Source organism: Mycteria americana, chromosome 16 (assembly GCF_035582795.1).
Source record: "Mycteria americana isolate JAX WOST 10 ecotype Jacksonville Zoo and Gardens chromosome 16, USCA_MyAme_1.0, whole genome shotgun sequence".
Classification (NCBI taxonomy): Eukaryota; Metazoa; Chordata; class Aves; order Ciconiiformes; family Ciconiidae; genus Mycteria; species Mycteria americana.
In genome coordinates this window covers 8,930,248-8,949,164 of record NC_134380.1, presented here as the reverse complement: position 1 = coordinate 8,949,164, position 18,917 = coordinate 8,930,248, and the positions used below count along the sequence as shown (strand labels likewise).

At 46.4% G+C, this 18,917-nt stretch overlaps 1 protein-coding gene across 2 annotated transcripts in view; it reads right to left on the bottom strand.

Annotated features, from left to right (window-relative positions):
• HLF (HLF transcription factor, PAR bZIP family member) overlaps positions 1-1,757 on the bottom strand; it is a 37,913-nt gene extending 36,156 nt beyond the window's left edge. For both annotated transcript variants that reach the window (XM_075518786.1, XM_075518787.1), the window contains exon 1: positions 1,432-1,757. In XM_075518786.1, coding sequence (XP_075374901.1) covers positions 1,432-1,537 — 106 coding nt within the window. In that variant the 5' untranslated portion in view covers positions 1,538-1,757. The remainder of the gene's footprint in view (positions 1-1,431) is intronic.
• Positions 1,758-18,917: the final 17,160 nt, after the last annotated feature.

Below are 18,917 nucleotides of genomic sequence, written 5' to 3'. Positions count from 1 at the left end.
AAGATATAAGAGCTCAGTAATTAAAATATTGGCTACTACTATTTCAGTTATTTCTGCTGCACTCTCAGTTGTAAGAAATAAATACTCCCTTCATAAAAACAACTCCTTTGATTACCTGTTTGGTAGAGAATTGACAGGTCAAGCCAACTGAGCACCTTTGCTGGAGCCAACCACGTTTTTGAGGTTTTCCTCTATTTTTAGTTAACAATTCCACTGCATGCATGGCTTTGAATGTCAGCTTCAGTAAGTGCTCAACAGACTTAGAAGTGAGTATTTAACTTACGCCAAACTGGAAGATGTTGCGGTATTCTGTTGAAAAGGTACAGTCTTAACCTAAAATGCCCATAACTTATTATCCTGTCATACTTCTAAATTAAGGTCCCGGTCTTGCTAGTCCTTAACACAAGGAAAGTAGCCCTCAAATTCAGTACTTCTTAACGTTACTAACTTACAACAATGGTGAAGTCTGACAGAATATGTATTTTGATGTGCAGAAGAGCTAACAAAAAATTAAAAAGTAGAAGCAAAGCAAAAAAAAAGTTAAAATTATGCTTCCTACTCATCCCTACAATATCCAGTGATTTCAACACACATTTCTGAAGGGAAACACATGGTTTCTCTACAAGATTTCAAAGAATCTGAACCGACAAAGCTTTCTGTCAACTACCATGCCTTCTTAACATTTTCTTTTCAACCACATACCACAACCCCGGTGAAATCCTGCGAGTCGCTTTGCAATGAAACTCGGAAAGCCGAGGACACAGAAAGCCTTGGCTCTGCAAGACCTTTCATAGGGTTTTGTTTTTAATGTGCATTTGATTCATTGGAAATGCAAGGTGCAATTGTGTCCGCACTACCTTAGCTTTCCAGAAAAGTTGCAACTTTCTACTGTTAAAACGCCTTTCAGTTATACGGGACCAGGTTTCACGGAGGGTGGGTTTTAAACGGCGGGCAGGACGGAGCAGCTGGCCGCCCCGAGGGGAGGCTGCGGCGGGACCTCGGCTCAGGCCGGGGGGTCCGCGCCGCCGCCCTGCCCGCCCCCCTCTACCCAACACTTCGCCCGAGGCAAATCGCGCTCTCTCATTTATTTTTCCAGGCGGCCGGAGCCGTCCCCGCGGTGGCTCCGCAGCGGCGGCGGAAAAACCGAGCGCCTTCCGTTAAGTCAGGCCGACTGCGCCCATCGCTCACCGCCTAATACCCTTACCGAAATCATCCCATTACTTAATCGCCTGTCGGGGGGGAGTGGGGGCGGGGGTCGGAGGGAGGGGAAAAAAAGGGAAAGCGAGGCAGCGGTTCCTGAGGTGACGGCAGGATGGGGGCCGCCATTTCGGGGCGCCTGCCCTCACTGGGCCAGGATGTGAGGGGGCCGCGGCGGGGGCAGAGCCGGCCCCGGGGGGCCGGGAGAGCGAGAGCTGCCCAGGGAAGCCTCACCGTCTTCGTGAGCGAGCGGCAGCTTGAGCGGGTTTTCCAGCAGGGACTTCAGCACCCCGTAGGTGGGAGGTAGGAAGGTGGGGTTCAGCGGGAGCGGCCGCGACATGGTGGGCTTCCCTCGGGGCAGCTGCGCGGCAGCGGTTCCTTCCCCTTCCTCTCGCGGCGCCGCTGCGAAGCGCGGTGAAACGGGCGCAGAGCCGAGCCGAGCCCCGCTGGCGAGGGGCGCCTGGAGGCCGCCGGAGCAGGGGAGCGGGAGAGGCCCCTCCGCCGCGCAGCTCCACCACCGCTGCCCGCACCGCTCCCGCCGCCCGCTCTGCGCCGCGCGCCCCGGCCGCGCGCCCATGTGCAGGCGCTGCCGGCGCTGACGTCAGGCGCGGCGCGGCACCGCCATTGGCGCGGGGGGTGCGGCGGACGGCCCCGCCCCCCGCTCCGCCCCGCCCCGCAGGGGGTGTCTCCCGTCCGCGCCCCCCCACCCCCCCGGCACGCGCGGCGGCCGTTACCCGCGGCGGGACAGGGGCAGCCGCGGGGGGGGCGCCAGGGCCGGCCTGTGCGCGGGCGTCGGCGGGGAGCGCGGCCGTGCCGCTCCCCCGCAGCCGCGCCCGGCGAGGCCGCGGCCGGGAGCCGTCTCCCCGGTAACCGGGCGGAATGTTAATGAGTTTGAATGTTTGACCTCGCTCGGTGCATCCGAGCGTGAGGGCAGCGGGGAGCGCGGCGGCACCTCTCAGGGGAGCGGGAGCGGGGTGGGCACCCCCGCCGCCGCGGCCTGAGGGACCCGGGCCGTGCCGCTGTGTGAGGGGTGGCGGGTCGCGCCCAGCCCAACCGGGAGCACGGCGGGATGAGGGCGGCTGCGTGGGACACGGCGGGGGAGCCCGCGGGCGAACTGCCCTGCGCCCCGAAGGAGGCGAGGCGAATGGCATTTTTATCCATTTCTAAGGGAACCGGTTATTGGGCTTGCAAGCATTTAGTTTCGGAGCCACGGCAGATCTTTTATACATCTCATTTCCGTAAGCAGAGTGCTTCTCTCACCAGTTACCAAGATAAACCGGGGAGAGATAGCTGTCACTGCTAGCTGGGTTCCCGGTATCTTGTCCCAGTTTTGTGTCGGAAGGGGCTTTCCTCCCTACTTGCAAAGACCCTCGTTGCAAGTACAGTTGACTTTCTGCCTGCTTAGGCCTTCAGCCACCCTCTCAGGAACTCAGCCCTACCTGCGTGGACTGTTGAAGAAGCGCAGTCTCGCTGCAGTAACTTCCACCCTTCAGGTGCTTGTAGACATTTGTATCTCCCTGCTTCTCATCTTTGTTTTGGGTGGCATTTTGCAAAGCTTTAACATCCATCTTTAGTTGTTACTCTTTCTTCAAAATTCACTTCTTTTACCGTTAACAAATATAAATAATAATAAATACTCACCATAAGCAAATAAAGGTACATTATGTGCATAAACTTTTACTTGGAGTGCCCAGTATTTAGAAATAAAAACTGCCTGAGGAACAAGAGTCTGAACAGTTACGTTCTCCCCTTATGTATCACAATTATGTGCACTGACTAGCATCTGGTCAAATGATCCGACTAAAACAAGCAACTAATTAAAGTCCAAATTACATTCAAATCAATAAAATTGCTCTGGCACAACCAAAACCTGAAGATGGGTAATTGTAATCGTCAGGCCCTTCAGAACCAGAGACAGCGTAACATTAACGTGTTTATGGCACAACTCGGAAGGGGTTATAGAAGAAGCTTCAAATACCACAGGCGCGGCATGGTTTGTGACTGGAGGGGCTTCAAGCAGGAATGTGACAGTAGCAGCACAGTAGTTTTTAAGTCACCTAACCAGGAAAAAAGCACTAGATTATTAAATGATTGTACACATACCAACGTTGCCTCAGATGGCAAAATTGCTAGTTACTGGAAACCCCTAATTACAGAGGTACAGAGTGAGTGACATAAAGATTAGGGCAACGATTGGCAGTCCATATGCAGATGTGGTACAGAATGTTCTTCTATGCAGTATAAAGGAAAAAAAAAGGATACATTTAGGAAATTTGGCAAGCAAGAAAGAAGAGTAAACAGAACAGAAGATGTAAAAGTAATGGGGATATTGGGAAACACCAGTAACAAACAAGATTAGTTAGGGACGTAATGAAAGCTCAACTTGAGCAGAACTACTTATGTTTTTATGGTAATTGTCCATTACAGACAAAATATACTCGGCAGAAAGAAACAGCATTCTCAGTGCAGCAGAATGACAGGAAAACTGCACTGTTTCACTACTTGACATTGAATAGGATTCGTTATGTGTAGATCTGTGCAAGCGTGGAACAAAATGAAGCAACCAGACACTGAGGACTGCATACAGTTACAGACCCTGCATTCCCAATATGGAGGAGCTGGGAATTTCCTGGGTGAGAAAGCTGAAACAACTCTTCCCAATACACGGACCAGCCAGAAAAGCTGAGCAAAGTACCTGAGTGCAGTGGTCAAGCTGTTGTTTTCAGTCTGACACTACAACAGGAGCAGTAACTTAACTGCAGCCTTGCCACACAGGCAGGCTTCATACCAAGTAGCCTACATTGCCAGGCTGTCAGGACACCACGTTGTTTCTGAACAGGAGTGTTGTGTGTACCTACGAGTTACCGATTTTTCCTGGCTACACTTTTCCAAAGGTGGTTCCCAATTCCTTCATGCTATTTCAACCCCTGGCTGACCCCACACACTACACTCCAGGTAAGGCTAACGACCAAAACAGAGCTAATGATACACTAACTGGGTACCTACATTTTCCAACCAAAATACCATTTGTTGGCATGTATGCTTAGCTTAGCGTTCACCCAGAAAATGTTTATTTTATGGCTCATAAAGGACTATGACAGCTACTTAGGTTTTTTTATAGAAAGCATCTTGATTGGTCCCCCATTAAAAAAAAAACCAAGCCTCTCAGCCAATGTTTGTGTTTCTGCCCCTGGTGTTTTCATCACAGAAATGTGATGTTACATGGCCCAAAGATCCTATTTTTTTCAAACCATGTACACGAGATAATACACCATTTTCCAAGTTCATCTTTTTTTAAATGTAATTCTTTTCTTTAGCAAAGACAATATGAAAAGACAATTTTAAACTCAAAAAGCCTTTACATTTTTAAGGGGTCCTTCTACCTACGAGGCCAAGCACCCCAGGACTAGAAGCCCCCATAAGGACAGCACAGGCCCACGCCACCGGGCTGGGGGAGGCCCCGTTACGACAACCCTGGGGCCATCCTACCAAGGGAGGTGTTGCCTTGGGAGTTCACGAAAGTGCTCTGAATGCAACCCAATTTCAATAAATGTATAGGAGGTGATACACAGATTGTCTTGTCTTTTTTTCAGTAGGGAGTCTTACAAACAGGCGCCTGCAGGGCTTCACCCCAGCACTGCGCCCTGCCCAGCTAAGGTGGAAACGGCCGCCGTGCTACAAGCGTGGCGGTGCGGCCGCCAGAGCCTTTCCCGCTCTGTTCCCGTGAGCGCTCCCGGGGTCCCTCATGCGCTCTAACGCTCCACAGGGATGCAGTAACGGCCGGCCTGCGGGCTCCTCCTGCTCGCAGCCCTGTGGGGCTGAGAAGGGCCCCGCACGGCGGGGAGGAGCAGCCACCGCGACTGCCGCCACCACCGCCGGCAGCTTCGGCCCTGGCCCTGGCCTTGGCCCTGGCCCTCGCCCGCTCCCGCCGCCTCCCCAGCGGCCACGCCCCGCCCGCCGCCGTCGCCGTCACGCGGAGTGGGGGGGAAGGCGCGCGAGGGCCGTCACGTGAGCGCGCGGGCTGACCTACTTTGGGCCAATGGCGGGGCCCGGGGGCGTGGGTGGCTCGCGCGCTCCCCCGTGCAGCCCCCGCGCGCTGCCCGCGGCGGGAGCGGTGCTGGCGGGGCGCGAGCTGCTGCGGGGGGGGGGAGCTGCGGGCGGGGCATGCGGCGGCGCCCAGCCCCGGGCCCCGCGCTGACGCTCCGGCGTCAAACCCGCGAGCTCGGCAGCGCCGCCGCCTTCCCCCCGTGTCACCTCCCGTGAACCCGCTTTGGCGCGGGAGCGCTCTGGCCCGTGCGCCGGCCCGGCGCTGCGGGGCGCCTGCGCCGCGGGCTCTGGCTGGGGCGGCTCCCCGTGCAGAGCGCGCGTTCACTGTGACTGTGCAGCACCCGCCGGCGCTGCAGGAGCCCTCGGCTCCGGTTGCCCCGGGGCTCCGGCTGCTGCTCCCGCCCAGTACGGACCGCGGCGGGCGCCCGCGGGTTGCCCACGCGGGGAGGGCTGGGGCCCGCGGAGGGTTAAGCTGCTTATTGGGCGCTTCGGGCTCCGAAATCCGAGTCAAATCTTGATCTTCCAGCAAGAGGGAAGGTGGGAATCGCTGTTTGCGTGTTTTTGTAACCCTTGGCACAGCTCACGTCTGATCGGTCTGTTGTTTCTAAATCTACTCATATCCTTGCTTTTAAAGCTGAATAAAGATCCGCCCCCCCCCCCAATTATTTAAAATACGTTTTTAAAATTAGGTACTGCTTGTTTTTAGTGAAAAGTGTTCGGCACAGTTCATAAGAAAGGTGTTTTCTCCCCTGTTTTGCTGCAGTTCCCGTTCTCTTACCTATTGCATTTGCATAGCTTGTAATGGTAACTGAGAATTCTGTTCTGAAATACCTTCTGGAAACAAGATTGCAGTTTTTCTTCCCCATATAGAAAGCCCGAGTGAACATTTTCCTTGGGGATCCATCTAACCAGTATCTTCCAGGGGACCTACTTGTGTTTTCTCCTTAAACACGGATAAAAGTAGGCCAGGAGGACTGTTCAATAATCACAGCTCAGCATAACTGTCGATACTGATAGATGGAAAGATACCGGCCCCTGTACTGGAAGACAGGTGTATCATAGTCAACTTGTAATCAGAGCTCCATAGGTATTTCAGTATAGACTGGTCTGGAGAATCCAGTCCTTTTCTCTGACCATCTCCTTCTGTCTCAGGGTTACATAGGAGCCAGTACTGTATATGCAGTTTGAGAAACCTCTTGAACTTGAAGCAAAACTTCCCCCAATCAGGTATGCACATGGCCACAGTTGGACTGCCAACTAAGAGGCACTTAATGCCTCTGTTAGGTTGCTTTCTTTTAAATATGTTTTGTCTGGAGAAAAGAATTGCAGAAGTCAGGGGGAAGGATAACAAGCTACAAGGTGAAGAGAGAGGATAAATAATGCAGGAGAACAGGCTTTTGCGTCAAGGCACAGGACAGATTGGAAAAGCAAATGGTTTACAGTACCTTAAATACCTGCCGGTTTATCGACAGTGATCCCCGCCTCTCGGCTCCTCTAGGAGCCAAAACAACGGATGAAAGGATCAAGTGAGATGCAGAAAAAAAATAGAGGAGAGAATTGGAAGAGACTTAATATTCAGCCTTTGTTTTAGTTCTAATTTGTCCTAAAACAGTGAAACGTTCCCAGATTGGCCTCGGATAGTGGTACATTTCCAGCTATACTATGTGATGCATAACTCGAGGTACATAAAAAGCCACATGAGTACGTTCAGAAACCCACACCCTAACTGGAGCTAAAAAGCAGCAGCTTTTGAAGGCAAGGTTAAGAAGCACCAAGGAGCGAAGCCTGTCCCCCACTTCCTTCACCATCGCAGAGGTTCTGGAAGTAGCTTGGCTTGGCTTTCCAAGTGAAAGCTGCTACCAACAGCGCTGAATTACTTAAAAATTGTTGTTTATTGTCCACGTGGTGTGCAGCTGAGTGAGCGGCTGTGGCTCCTCTCAAGAGGAAAAATGCTTGTTGAATGAACCATGATCTGCCCCCGCCTGGTTTTTTTTATTATTATTATTTTATTTTTTAGGTTTAATTGAATGTGGGAGAGACAGGTTTGGAACTGCTTTTGGGTGATGGCAGAGGAACTTCACTTAAGTAATCTGGGGTGGTTCCAAAAGGCATTCCAGTTCTCAGAAAAGTAGGTATTACTAGTCATTTCTTATATGCTATGAGTTGAAAGATTAATAATTTTCTCTGCCAAAGTTTACAGTCAGCCTTTACCATGACAGTAGATCAAATACATGTACTTGCCTGGGCAGCTGACCTCATTTGAACTCAGCAAGTGTTACTCTCAGGGATGACTACATTTTTGGAACAAATACTCTGCTATGCTTTTTAAAGCAAACTTAACCTTGTAAAGCATTAACCAGCCTCTCAAGCCCATTTCAAGCACCTAGTGCCCTTGGTGCCTTGGCAAATTATTTAGACCCAGTAGGTGTAACCAGCCAGATGACAGAACTGGATTGAGACAAGCGATAAGGGAGTAGCTGCCCTGTTTTGCAGTCAGACCTTCCCCTGAATAAGGACAACTCCCAGCTGGTGCCAACGGGAGAAACAACTTGATCCTTCCATTTATTCCTCTGCACTCCATTCCTCTTCCTTTCTCACTTTTGGCTTGCATGCTGCAGAAAGACAGTTAGAAATAGCTGTTCTTACATGCTCAGGCTGTTTGATTTTGGAAGTTGGCATTGGTTTTACTGGAGGTAGAAGAGCACCCACGAGCACAGAATGAAACAGCCCATCCCCAGGCAGAGCTGTAACAGAAGGGAGGGGTGAAAGGTGCAGGAGCTGAGCATCTCCTCCTTGTTCAGAGTTTCTATTGAAGCCAATGACCCAGATTTCTCTGACTTCAAATGGCTGTTTTCAGAGAGCTTGCCGGAGGCACAGTGCTGGGGAAGGTCAGGCAGAATTTAGCCTGAAGTATTCTGCATGCATAGGCTTATCAGATCTGGATCTGTAGAACTTGATACTGAAAACCCATGTTCTTCAATGAGGTCTGTGAAAGTCACTGAAGTGACTAGTACCCTGGGCTTCAGTCTTGCAAGGCTGCCCTCAACTTGGGATTTCTTTCTGTCCTGTACTTCTGTGATCAGTTCTGTGACATCCGTCTTGCTCCCAGGTTTCCCTCCTAAAAAATTTTTTTTTAAAATTGCAGAAAACCCAAACTAGTTTTTAATCCCATGGCCTTAGATTATTAAGAACCCAGAAACGTGGTAAACCTCTCTTATCTTTGGCAAGACAGCCTGACCTTCTGTGGAAAACTGGGAAAATTCCTATAGACAAAAATCAGGCTTCTAAACATAAAGGCATTAAAGTCATGCTATGTCTCTTTATGAAAGAATCATTGTAACTGCACATATTTTAAAAGAGCAGCAAGTAGTGCAGAAACGCACATTATTAATCTGTATGCAGTTTATCCTGTAGGTTTAGATTCATTAAGTCCTGCAGATGAGACTGGTTTGGTCCCCCCCCCCTTTTTTTAATGTACTCCCACTTTCAGTTATATGCAGCAGCAGAACAGGTTCCCGATATTACTGTCGGCCTGCAGCACCCTTCCTTAGCCCAGCCAGGGGGATTCTGCAACATTATCATCTCCCTTATGGCCCATTTTGTTCTGTTTAAATCTCTCATCAGAAATTTCAGTTAGAAACTAGTTGCTATCTCAGTATCAGAATATGCACATTGAATATGTTATATATCAGCGTACCAGGCTTCCCAGGTTTTTGGAAACCTACTTAAGCAAATATTGTAATGCAACATAGAAACAGTGACAATGAACACTGTCTTAAGAGGCAAACGTGCCCTGCATTCCATGCGTGTATCTCCCTACTTTATTTGATACAGAAAGTCTGATTAGATCTCTAAGATTACAGTTTAAAAGAGCTTGGAACAAATAGAGTACTAGTAACTTAGATTTTTTTTAATGTATATTCAAACATAGAAGCAGCTTTACTGATAGAGAGCATCCCAAAGCTGGATTTCAGTCGTATTGCTCTGTGTTTATCAAAAGGACAAGGAGGTATTTTCCCCTATCATATGTTGGCTTTGTCTTACCAGTGTCCAGGGCCACCGCGCGCTGTGATGCAGGATGGAGCAGCTGCACACTGGGGATTGTGCTCCAAGGGAAAGGAACAGATTCAGAGTGGTCAAACCACGAGTCCTCCTACCTCTCCTTTCCCCTGGAGTCAGCAGCTCTGCAGAAGTCCGGCTCCCCGTTTTATCTTCTGAAAGAGCAGACTAACTGCTAATGTCTTCTCCTAGGACAGATGTATACAGAAAAGATGTACACTAGAAGAGATGCATAATATTTGCCGTTTCAAACAGTGTTCAGCTTTGTGCTGCCAGCTTTGTAAAGTTTCTTTTATGCATTGAAGCGAAATGTTTAAGTTAATTGAGATGAATACAATGATAGCTGGCAGCTGCATAATAACCACCCTTCGATATACACGTGGACACAAGGAAACAGAAGCATTGCTATTGTTTGTTGCTCTATTCTGCCTTTGACTTTTTTTATTAATGTCATGTTTTCTTTTAAAGTTATCTGCCCTGATCTGCAGTAATGTGGGTGCGTAATTGACTGTATTTGGACTAAAGATATTCTTGGAGCCAGGCATTTCGACTATAAGCTATATTGAAAGCATCAGGCAGAAAGTTGTACTGAAAACATCAGACATAACTGGTTTAATATTAAACCAGCTTTGTATTCTTTTTATTCCCATTTATTTTTAAAGCCTTTTAAAACCAAACTTTTAATTGCCTTGCAGATTAAGTTGTTTTTGAAGGCTCACAACTAGCATTTTCATAGGCAGGTTGGGTTTTTTTTTTGTGTGTTTTTTTTTTTTTTTTAAATTGCCAAAGGGCATGAACATACTTAGTTTTCTATAGCCATCTGACAGCATGTATGCAAGGAAATAAAGATGTCTTCCTCCTGTATTTTCCCTTAAATGGCTTTGTCCTGGAGAATATATTATGTTGATTGGCATGAGAAAGAAGGCTGTGATCTTATTTTTACTGTTTGTTATAGCAGTTTCAAACTTATCAAAGGAAGAAATAGAGGCTTTTTAGATGGCTGCTTGCCAACATCACTAATCAGAATTTTAATGAGATTTTTCTTTTTGAGGCCTAAATTAGGTCTAATTAACAATATATAAAGCAAATGTATAATGCCATAAAAGGGATGCAGCCTACTGCATATAGAATGTGTTTCAATCTCTTTACAAATAGACATATTGAACAAAATACGCATTCTTATGCTGTTTTAAATATATGCAGGGTTTTTTTTTTTTATTGTTATGCCTTAATTAACAAATTGCCTTTAGAAAATGCGGTCCTAGACTTTTATAACGACCTTAACATCCCTGAAGAGGAATAATGCAGGTGCTTATGGCTGAACCCTCTGTACAATTTCCGTTCACACTCCTGAAAACCCCAGTCCGACACACGCCGCTATTGCACCGACAGCGTGAGCTGGGCCCTTTTCCTTCCCCTAAGTGCTCCGTTCGCCATCATCACGTCTTTGGATGGGCCATGTGTTCCTATTGTTTGTGGGCTGGATAACTAGCCTGCAGCTCCCATTTCCCAACCATCACAAAAGGCACGGTTATATTTAGTCTACACATACTGTTTTTCCCTAAGCATTTAAGACAGAAAATGATTAACAACTACCAAATGTCATCCTCAAAACACAGCCTTGTTTCTTCCCCCAAAGTATATTTTGTGCAAAGAGGGATAAACCGAAAGGACTTTTCTCTTTCCCCCCTGCAAGATCTGGTTGTTATTTATGGTACTGTAGTTCAGTTCTGTCCTTGTCTGGCTTATCTGCTACACATGAAATATTTCAAAAAAGGAAAGCATCTTTAATCAGAGTTGCTCAGATGCAGCTTAATGCAATTAAACACCTCAAAGTATGGAACTGCAGTTTCTGCCTAAGCAAACCATTTTATTCACATACTGCGACCATTAACCAGGAAGTCTCCTGCAAAGCCTTCTTCCAAATTTCATGTTTGGTAAATCTCAGTTCTTTATTCCAGCTACATCGATATCTCTTCTGATTCGTTTAGCTCATGAAACTGAAGATGAATAGCAGCAGTAACAAGGGGGGGTAAAAAACCCCTCCAAAGCACACCAGAACAGAATGAATATAAACCCCAAACCAAATACTCCCCCTTGCACAAACTCCAAGTCGTCATTTCCAGTACCACTGGGTCGAAGTGACCAGAACACGTGAGCAGAACTTTAGCTGTTGCGCTAGACCACGTTTATCTGGAAAGCTGCAACTAGAGTTCATGCTAATTGGTAGCATCTGTAGTTAATAAGATAGTCTATCAACTGACCATTAGCTTTGAACTAACATCAGTCATATTCTAAGTAAGCTTAAGTAGCCATTTCAAATGTGTATTTCTTGAAGTGTGTAAATAAATATATTCACAGCAATTTTAAGGAAAGAGCCAAACCACAGGGCATAGGGAGCCAGAATAATTTTGCATCTGTTACAACACTCAGGATAATGTTTTGGTTGATTTATAGTGGAAATATTTGTTTTTCAGCTGGAATTTTGGTAACTCGGAACAGATGTTCACAGCAACGTTGGAATACTGTCTACCCATGCTTCTCTATTAAATCAAGTGCTGTTACACATTTAAACTAATCTAGGAAAAAATTAATATACTGTGAAATTACTAATCTTACAAAAGGTACATAGTAATGGGATTCCAATTTTATTATCCTTCCATTTTATCAGAATCTCAAGACATACAATAACACATACAAAAAACTACCAAAGTGGCTAGATTTCGTCTGTTTTGTGACCCTGGATGGAGGAGAAGTGCTTGTCTATCACTATTTTTTCAAAGCCTTGTAGTGTTGAAGCAACTCAGCTTCCTGACTTTTTTCCACCTTCACTGAGCTAGGGAATATTTAAACAAGGGGAGCAAAGAAGGTTCTTGTAATAACAAAGTTATTTGTATCTCCTAAAAATCATTAAGAATTCAAGTATATTATTTTTAAAAAGTCTTATTTATATCACTTAAAGACCTCTGACTACAGAGCAGCCACGAATGCAGTTCTCTCTTCCCCACTGATTTACTCATGTCCCTCAACATTTAGCCAGAAAAGGAGAGGGAGCACATCTCCACACTCATGAAATTACCTGGGGCAGCATGTTCTGAAACCCATAGACACCTTTGCATTTGCTTCAGGGGCACCAAGCTCCTGAGCTCAGAAGTGAATGGCACTTCTGTCAATGTGGAGAGGCTGCCTTTTTTCCTTCTTTTTTTTTTTTTTCCTTTTTTTCCCTAGGGAGGCAAGTTACAGTCTCCTCTCCAAGTGCAAACATCCAAAGCTATTTGCTGATGCGAATTCCAGATTGCCAATGGAGCTTTGCCTGATGTCTTTACCTTATGAGGGCTGTTGTTTCTTCTAGGAACTTTCAGATGCTCTACTGCAACGTTCTTGCTTCCCAGGAAAGATCCAAGTAAACTGGCATGCCGCTATTTAATGGTTATCCCATTTGCAGCTACCTTTCTTTCCAGGTGGCATCACTATATTCGTAATGGCTGAAAGCACTAACGACGTCAGAGGGGAGCCAGTGACTTGTTTCTGTGTGAAGCAAACATTTTTGAATTACAGTTACTGCATTAAGCTCTTGAAGATGTACACGGAGATGTTTCCTCACCAATCTGATGCACTCATAATAATGCTTGATAACGTGCCCAGCCTAGGGAGGACTGCCTGCCTGCTGCTCAGTCCTTAGTGCTGTCAGCTGAGAAAAGGGGAGGCAGAGCGTGCGGAGCACGGCTTCTCTTTCAGCCTCGGCTATTTTACACCAGTATCTCATCCTGAGAGATGCGCTGTTAACATTGGAAGAAGTGGAACCTCAGTACAAGCTTGTTGTGCAAACGCAGTACAAATGCAGATTTTACTAGAATATATCCTTTGCAAGCAAGGTAGTATTTATAGGGGTGATATGAGTCACCTTCATAGACACCATGGATACAGCATTTCATCCACTAACTCCATTAAGGACAACCAGCTTTTCACAATATTTTGCACTTGCACTTGTACAACCAAGTGATTGTTTCGCTCCTTGGGACACTCCTTCCTCTCTGTCCTGTCCAGAACTGGAGCCAACGGACATTGAAATGCCTCTACGGCCAAGAAGCTTCCGTCCAGCAGAAACGAATCTTCAACTGCTGTAGACTTTCAGACAAGCTTTTTAGAACGCTTCTCTGATGCTTTGCTCAGACATCCAGCACCGTCATTTTATCATGGACGTTATCTACCTGACTTGTCAACTGTTAGATTATGCGAGTTCTTCCTTGGAAAAGCTGTCCCTTCTGCAAGCAGGGCGATATTGTCTCATTATTTGAATGTCCTTGAGCAGTAGGCGTTAGACGCAGGCACCCTGGGATACTGGAGTGCTGGGCTCGCACAGCTGTCTGCATCCTGTACTCCTGGCCATAGGTTTGAGAAATGTATTCATTCTCGGTCTGTCTACAATCCCTTATATTTGGGGTTTAAGCTACAGGGCATCTCAAAACTGAGGCCCCAACCGGGTGGGAAGAGCCGTGCAACAACACTGAAAGGTGCAGAACTAAATCCGGTATTTATCATACATGTGGTCCAGGAGTTTTCATCACTGGAAATGATCTTCCATGTGTTACCAGATGGAAAAGTTCAGAACCATTTTTTTAATACTCTGTTTGAAGAATAAAATTTTCTTCTAACTTAAACCTTTACACCTGATCTGCAGTCTTCGCTTATCAAGAGAGTTCAGCCCAGGGGTTGAAGCACTAGGCTGGTGACTAGTGCTCGTCTCTCCAGCCTCTGCCACCGCTTGTTGTGTGACCTTGGACAAGGCTCTCAGTTTCTGTCAGTGTCGTCTCCCTCATTGTTTGTCTCTGTTTCCTGTAGGAGCAGGTAGGAGGATCTTAAGAGAGTAACGTCTGTATCCCCGGTGAATATTTGCAGGAGTTAGCTGTGTGATTTCACATATAAATAAGGTAACGAGGTCTGTTGTGACATTGACAGATTGCAAGCCTCTTGTACGCGACAGCCAGGTACTTGTTTCCAGTAATAAGTCCTGTAGCAGTACATTATATTTCTCTGAACCTCACAGTAATATCCTCTTGTTGCTCTCTCAAGCCCTGTTAATGAGCTGCTCAGAGGCTGGGAGACGGCATCTGCTTAGTAAGAGTCGGTATTGATCTCGGTTATTGCAGATTTCTGCACTTTGCTAGCACAAACACTCTAATAACTGCTCATCATAGGAAATCTGAACTGCCTAGATGCCAGTTAGATTCTGAGGGTTTGATCCTGATGGGTGCTGAGCACTTGTTGAGAGCCAGGCCATCCTCAGCCCATCAGAGGGGGTAAAGGCACTCTGCGGGCTGCAGGTCCTGGCTTGGACAGGGAACCTCTGCAAGATACTGTCCTGCAAGAAAACACCCTGGTTACCCTGGGTTACTAGCAGGCAAGACTACTTTACTTACGAGTTGCGCTGAGGTCCTTTGGAAGTCAGTCAAAGCTTTATTATGCTCAGATTAGTAGCTCGAGTAATCTCTACTAAAACAATTCACTCTCGCTAGGCTGTTGAAATTTCTCAGGTGCTGTATCTCACTGCCACATAGACTGGTTTTTAAAATCAAAGAAATCTGTGGAAACATTGCGTTTCTGGCATAGGGGTCAGAAGAAGGTCCATCGTGGGCCATGCCACTGTCTTTTCTGGAAAACCTAACACTGGCTTTATTATAAATGTAAGATTTGCTGTCATCGGAAGGTGCTTGTAAATTTTAACAAAAAGTAAAATATGCATGAGTTCATGGGAGAGGATTTTGTAGCTCTAACACACATTGCAGTTACAGACACAAAATGTTGCACTTTTGGTTCATTTAGAGAACACACATTTCAGCACTCGGAGATGCCCTTATGATAAGGCATCAGCACAGACAGCACTAATGAGAGTTTGCACATCAACTGAGAAAAAAAATTAATTTTAAGCTTTCCAGTTGTATAATAGATAACAGGAGATGTGATTTCTTTTCAATATTTGTAACAGCTCCCCTCGAAATTAAAAAAATCAGCCTGATTTAGCTTTTTTCCAGGTTGTAGGTGCTCCAGGGGAGTAGCTGCTATTCCTTAGCAAGGGAATGTTGCACACAGAGAACCGAGCACCCTGACAGCCTGTTCCTGGCCATCCCCGCTCACCGAGCGAGGGTGTAACAAAGGACGGCGGCAGCTATTCCGAGCTGCTGACTCCCCAAAGTCTCTTTGCTTTCATTCAGGCATGGTTTTTCTTCTGCTCCAATAGCTGCCATTCCCTGTTGCAAAAAAAGGTGTCAGCCAGGTTTCCTGCGGCAGAATTTTGCTCTGCTAGAGCCCTGCGTCGAAGTAGTCCATGTTTCCCTGTCCCTTGTTTTTTAGGTACTATTTTACAGCTGTTCATGTGGCTGCCATAAAGACCAGAAGAGCGGCCTGGCACCAAGCAATTCCATCGCAATATTGCCATTGGGTTTTTCGAGAGAGGTAAAATTTCACTCTAGCTCTGGATCGTACCGAAGTAGATTAGGTTTAGTGACTTCTCCTTGTGCCTCAGTGTTTGGACAATAAGGGTGATGTTTGCTTGCCTTGAGAACTACAGAGGAACTACGGCGTTCCCATGAGTATCAGTCTTGTTACGAACGCAGGCGAGGCTTCCCTGGAAAAGTGGTACCATTTCAAGTGGTGACTCCAGGGAGAAGTCTGCTAGCAGCCTTTTCATCTTCTCTGCACCCCGACTCATGAATAAACATAGGGAAGAGGGAGCTAGATGAAAAGCAGCTAGGACCCATGTTGCTGTAGAGCTGTGGGTCTTCCCGGGCATTAGCTATAATTGGCTCCTCTCTTTCTGGGCTATCCAGTATTTTAGCAGGTGTTTCAGTGTCTCCCCGAAGAGCGGCAGAGCAGCCCATTGCACCAGCGTGCTAAAGCAGCTCTGACTGATTTTAGGTCACGTTAACAGCAAATCAGAGGGAACAGGCAGCCTCGGAGGGAGAGCTGTGCTCCCTCTCCTACCTCGACTTCAGACAGGCTGTGGATCAGCCTGCTTGTGATCTGGCTTCGAGAGAGGCTTGAATCTTGGTGAATCCCACCGTCATCTATAACTTTAACATGTCCCTCACCTCCCATAATTGTGTGAACCGGCACAGGGCTATCGTGGCTGAGGTTCTTATCCAGAATCTGCATGTAGATGTGCAATAGTCTTAAAAATCTTGACAGGTTAACTTTCGAGAAAATGCCTTGTTAGGCAGTAGTCACTACTAGCAATTACCATGCTTTTATCTGTAGCTGTCAATGCACTGTAAAAAGTGGCTGTTATTCCCATTTTATAGAAGAAACAGATGTTCTAGGGACGTCTGAATAGATTTAATACAGAAATTGCATGCCTAAAAGGTGTGCTAGAAAATCCCATCATTATCACATGACTGATTTTATTCAGTGCACCCAGGAATTCAGCAGATCTGCTGGTCGTACTTTGCTTCTCTTCTTATTTGATTTAAAACAATGGTTTTGAAGTTTTCATTTTACTCCCCTTCTGGGGCAGAGGAGAAGCTGAAATGAGATGATCTATCATCAGTTTCTTTTTAAGGCAAACTTTCAGGTAGGGACTTGTTCGAAACTTCTTGAGGTTTAAGTTGGTTTTGTGATCAAGAGACACAGAAGTCGCATTTGTGAAATCCAATTAGGCTCCAGCCGTGGCAGGGACACATGACATAAGGCACATACGTCCATCTGAGTCCCTGTCCTTCCCTGCTCTCAAAACCTTCAGCCTCCATGGCAGAGCTGTGCTTCTTATCTCAGGTATTTGGGATTACTGCAAACTCAATTTACCTGTTTGGGAGTTGCAGGGTCGCAGCCTTTCCCTGGGAGACATGGCAGGTGACGGGGAAAAAGGCAGCTGAGAACTGCTTCACTCTGGGGGAGTGATCACAACTGGGTAGGGCAAGAGGAGAGCTATAGATGGATGTTGTGCCGGCGTCGGTACCGGGAACAACTACGAAACGCAGTTAGTGCTAAAAGTGACAGGAGGCTGTACTGTGGCCTTGGTTTTAACAAGGAATTACAGACACTTCTGTGAGTATCTCTTTCATTTAAGCTTCCTGCACGGAGCTAGACTGGTCAGTACCTTTACAGAGCAAACTTTTTTTGATTGAGGACTTTCCACTACAACAAGCTAAAAGTTGTTAGAGCAAGGAAGAGCTCACCTGATAACGATCCCTCCTCAGGAACCAGCTCTCATGCACTGCGGATTCAAGGGCGTGATGATGCCCCTGACTGCGTGCCACTGTCTTCACTACCAGCTGCAGAGTCCCTTGGCTTGTCTTTCCCATCTGGCTGTAGCAAAAAAAGAAACTAGTTACTTCTCCTTGCTTGGAGAGCAGCAATTTCAGCCACATCGGAAACCAAATTGCTAATTACCCTGCTGTGCTGCTCACCTCTCTGGGCGATAGCTGTCCCTTGCCTGGAGGAGTCCTCTTGTAGCACCCACTTGTGCCGTAGCAAAACTTCATTTCCAATAGCTAACAAGTTTTCTTGTAAGAGGGAATCTATATTTTTATGAATGCGGTGAAGTTACTAAGGCCTTTTCCTTCACTTCCCTGAAACTGTATTCACTTGTAAGTAGGTTAGTTTGTGTGTATGTAACAGTCAGGACAAGCAACGATAACAAACCTGGACTGAAATAGTCTCCGGAGTTTTGTACCAATCTCTGAGCACAGCAGTAAAACAGACTTTTCAGTTACCCTCAGGACTTTCCTGTTACTATTGATTTGATTTTGGGTTTTTATATCATTCTCTGCGGGACTCTAAATGGTTATTGGAACACCAGAGCCTACATTACCATGATACTTCAGCATCTAAAATCAGAATGGCTTAAGCATATACATAGCGGGAGCTTAGGCTCAAGTGACTAAGCTACATTCCCAAAGATGAGCACATGGAGAAATGAATAAGATGAGAATTAATTGCATTTACACATTTTCCTTTAATGATAAAATAATTCCTTTCAGTTGCATCTTTCAAATAGCCAAATAGCAGGACAGTCACGCTTTTACACTGTTGGCGTCCTATTTCCTGTTCCTTTTTATTATTTACAACACTTTTGTATTGAATTTGAAGGAATAATATGATGTGAGAGTGACAGGCAGCTTTCTTAATTGGCTTGTCTGCTCCTGCTCATGCCATGACATCAATTATATACAGTTGTCTTTGACTTGGAACGTGTAACCCCCGTGGTGACTAATTACGGTACCTAGCGTTAGGGTCCCCAGTGGCACAGACTAGAGATTAATAAGTGCAGTTCAGCCTGCTGCTTGGGGACAGAAAGCTTCACTATCCCTGGGGAGTTCAGTGCTCTTGGTTTTCTCAGGCCATTGGGGTTGGAAAGGAACGGTGATGCATTACCAGCCTTTGGAGTAAAAATGAAAACATTAGAAGGAACCCCAATGCTTTGCCTTTCCTAAGATCCTTTCTCTTTCCCGTATCAGTGCTATTATTGTTACATTTTTATTTTAGGCCACAAACATAATTTTATTTTTTTTTCCATTTCAATCGTACGTTTTAATGAATTCTTCTCACGTACAAGAGCAAGGATTATTCTTGATGATAATAATGATTGGGCCAAAGGGAAATATTGACTGCTTAATAGC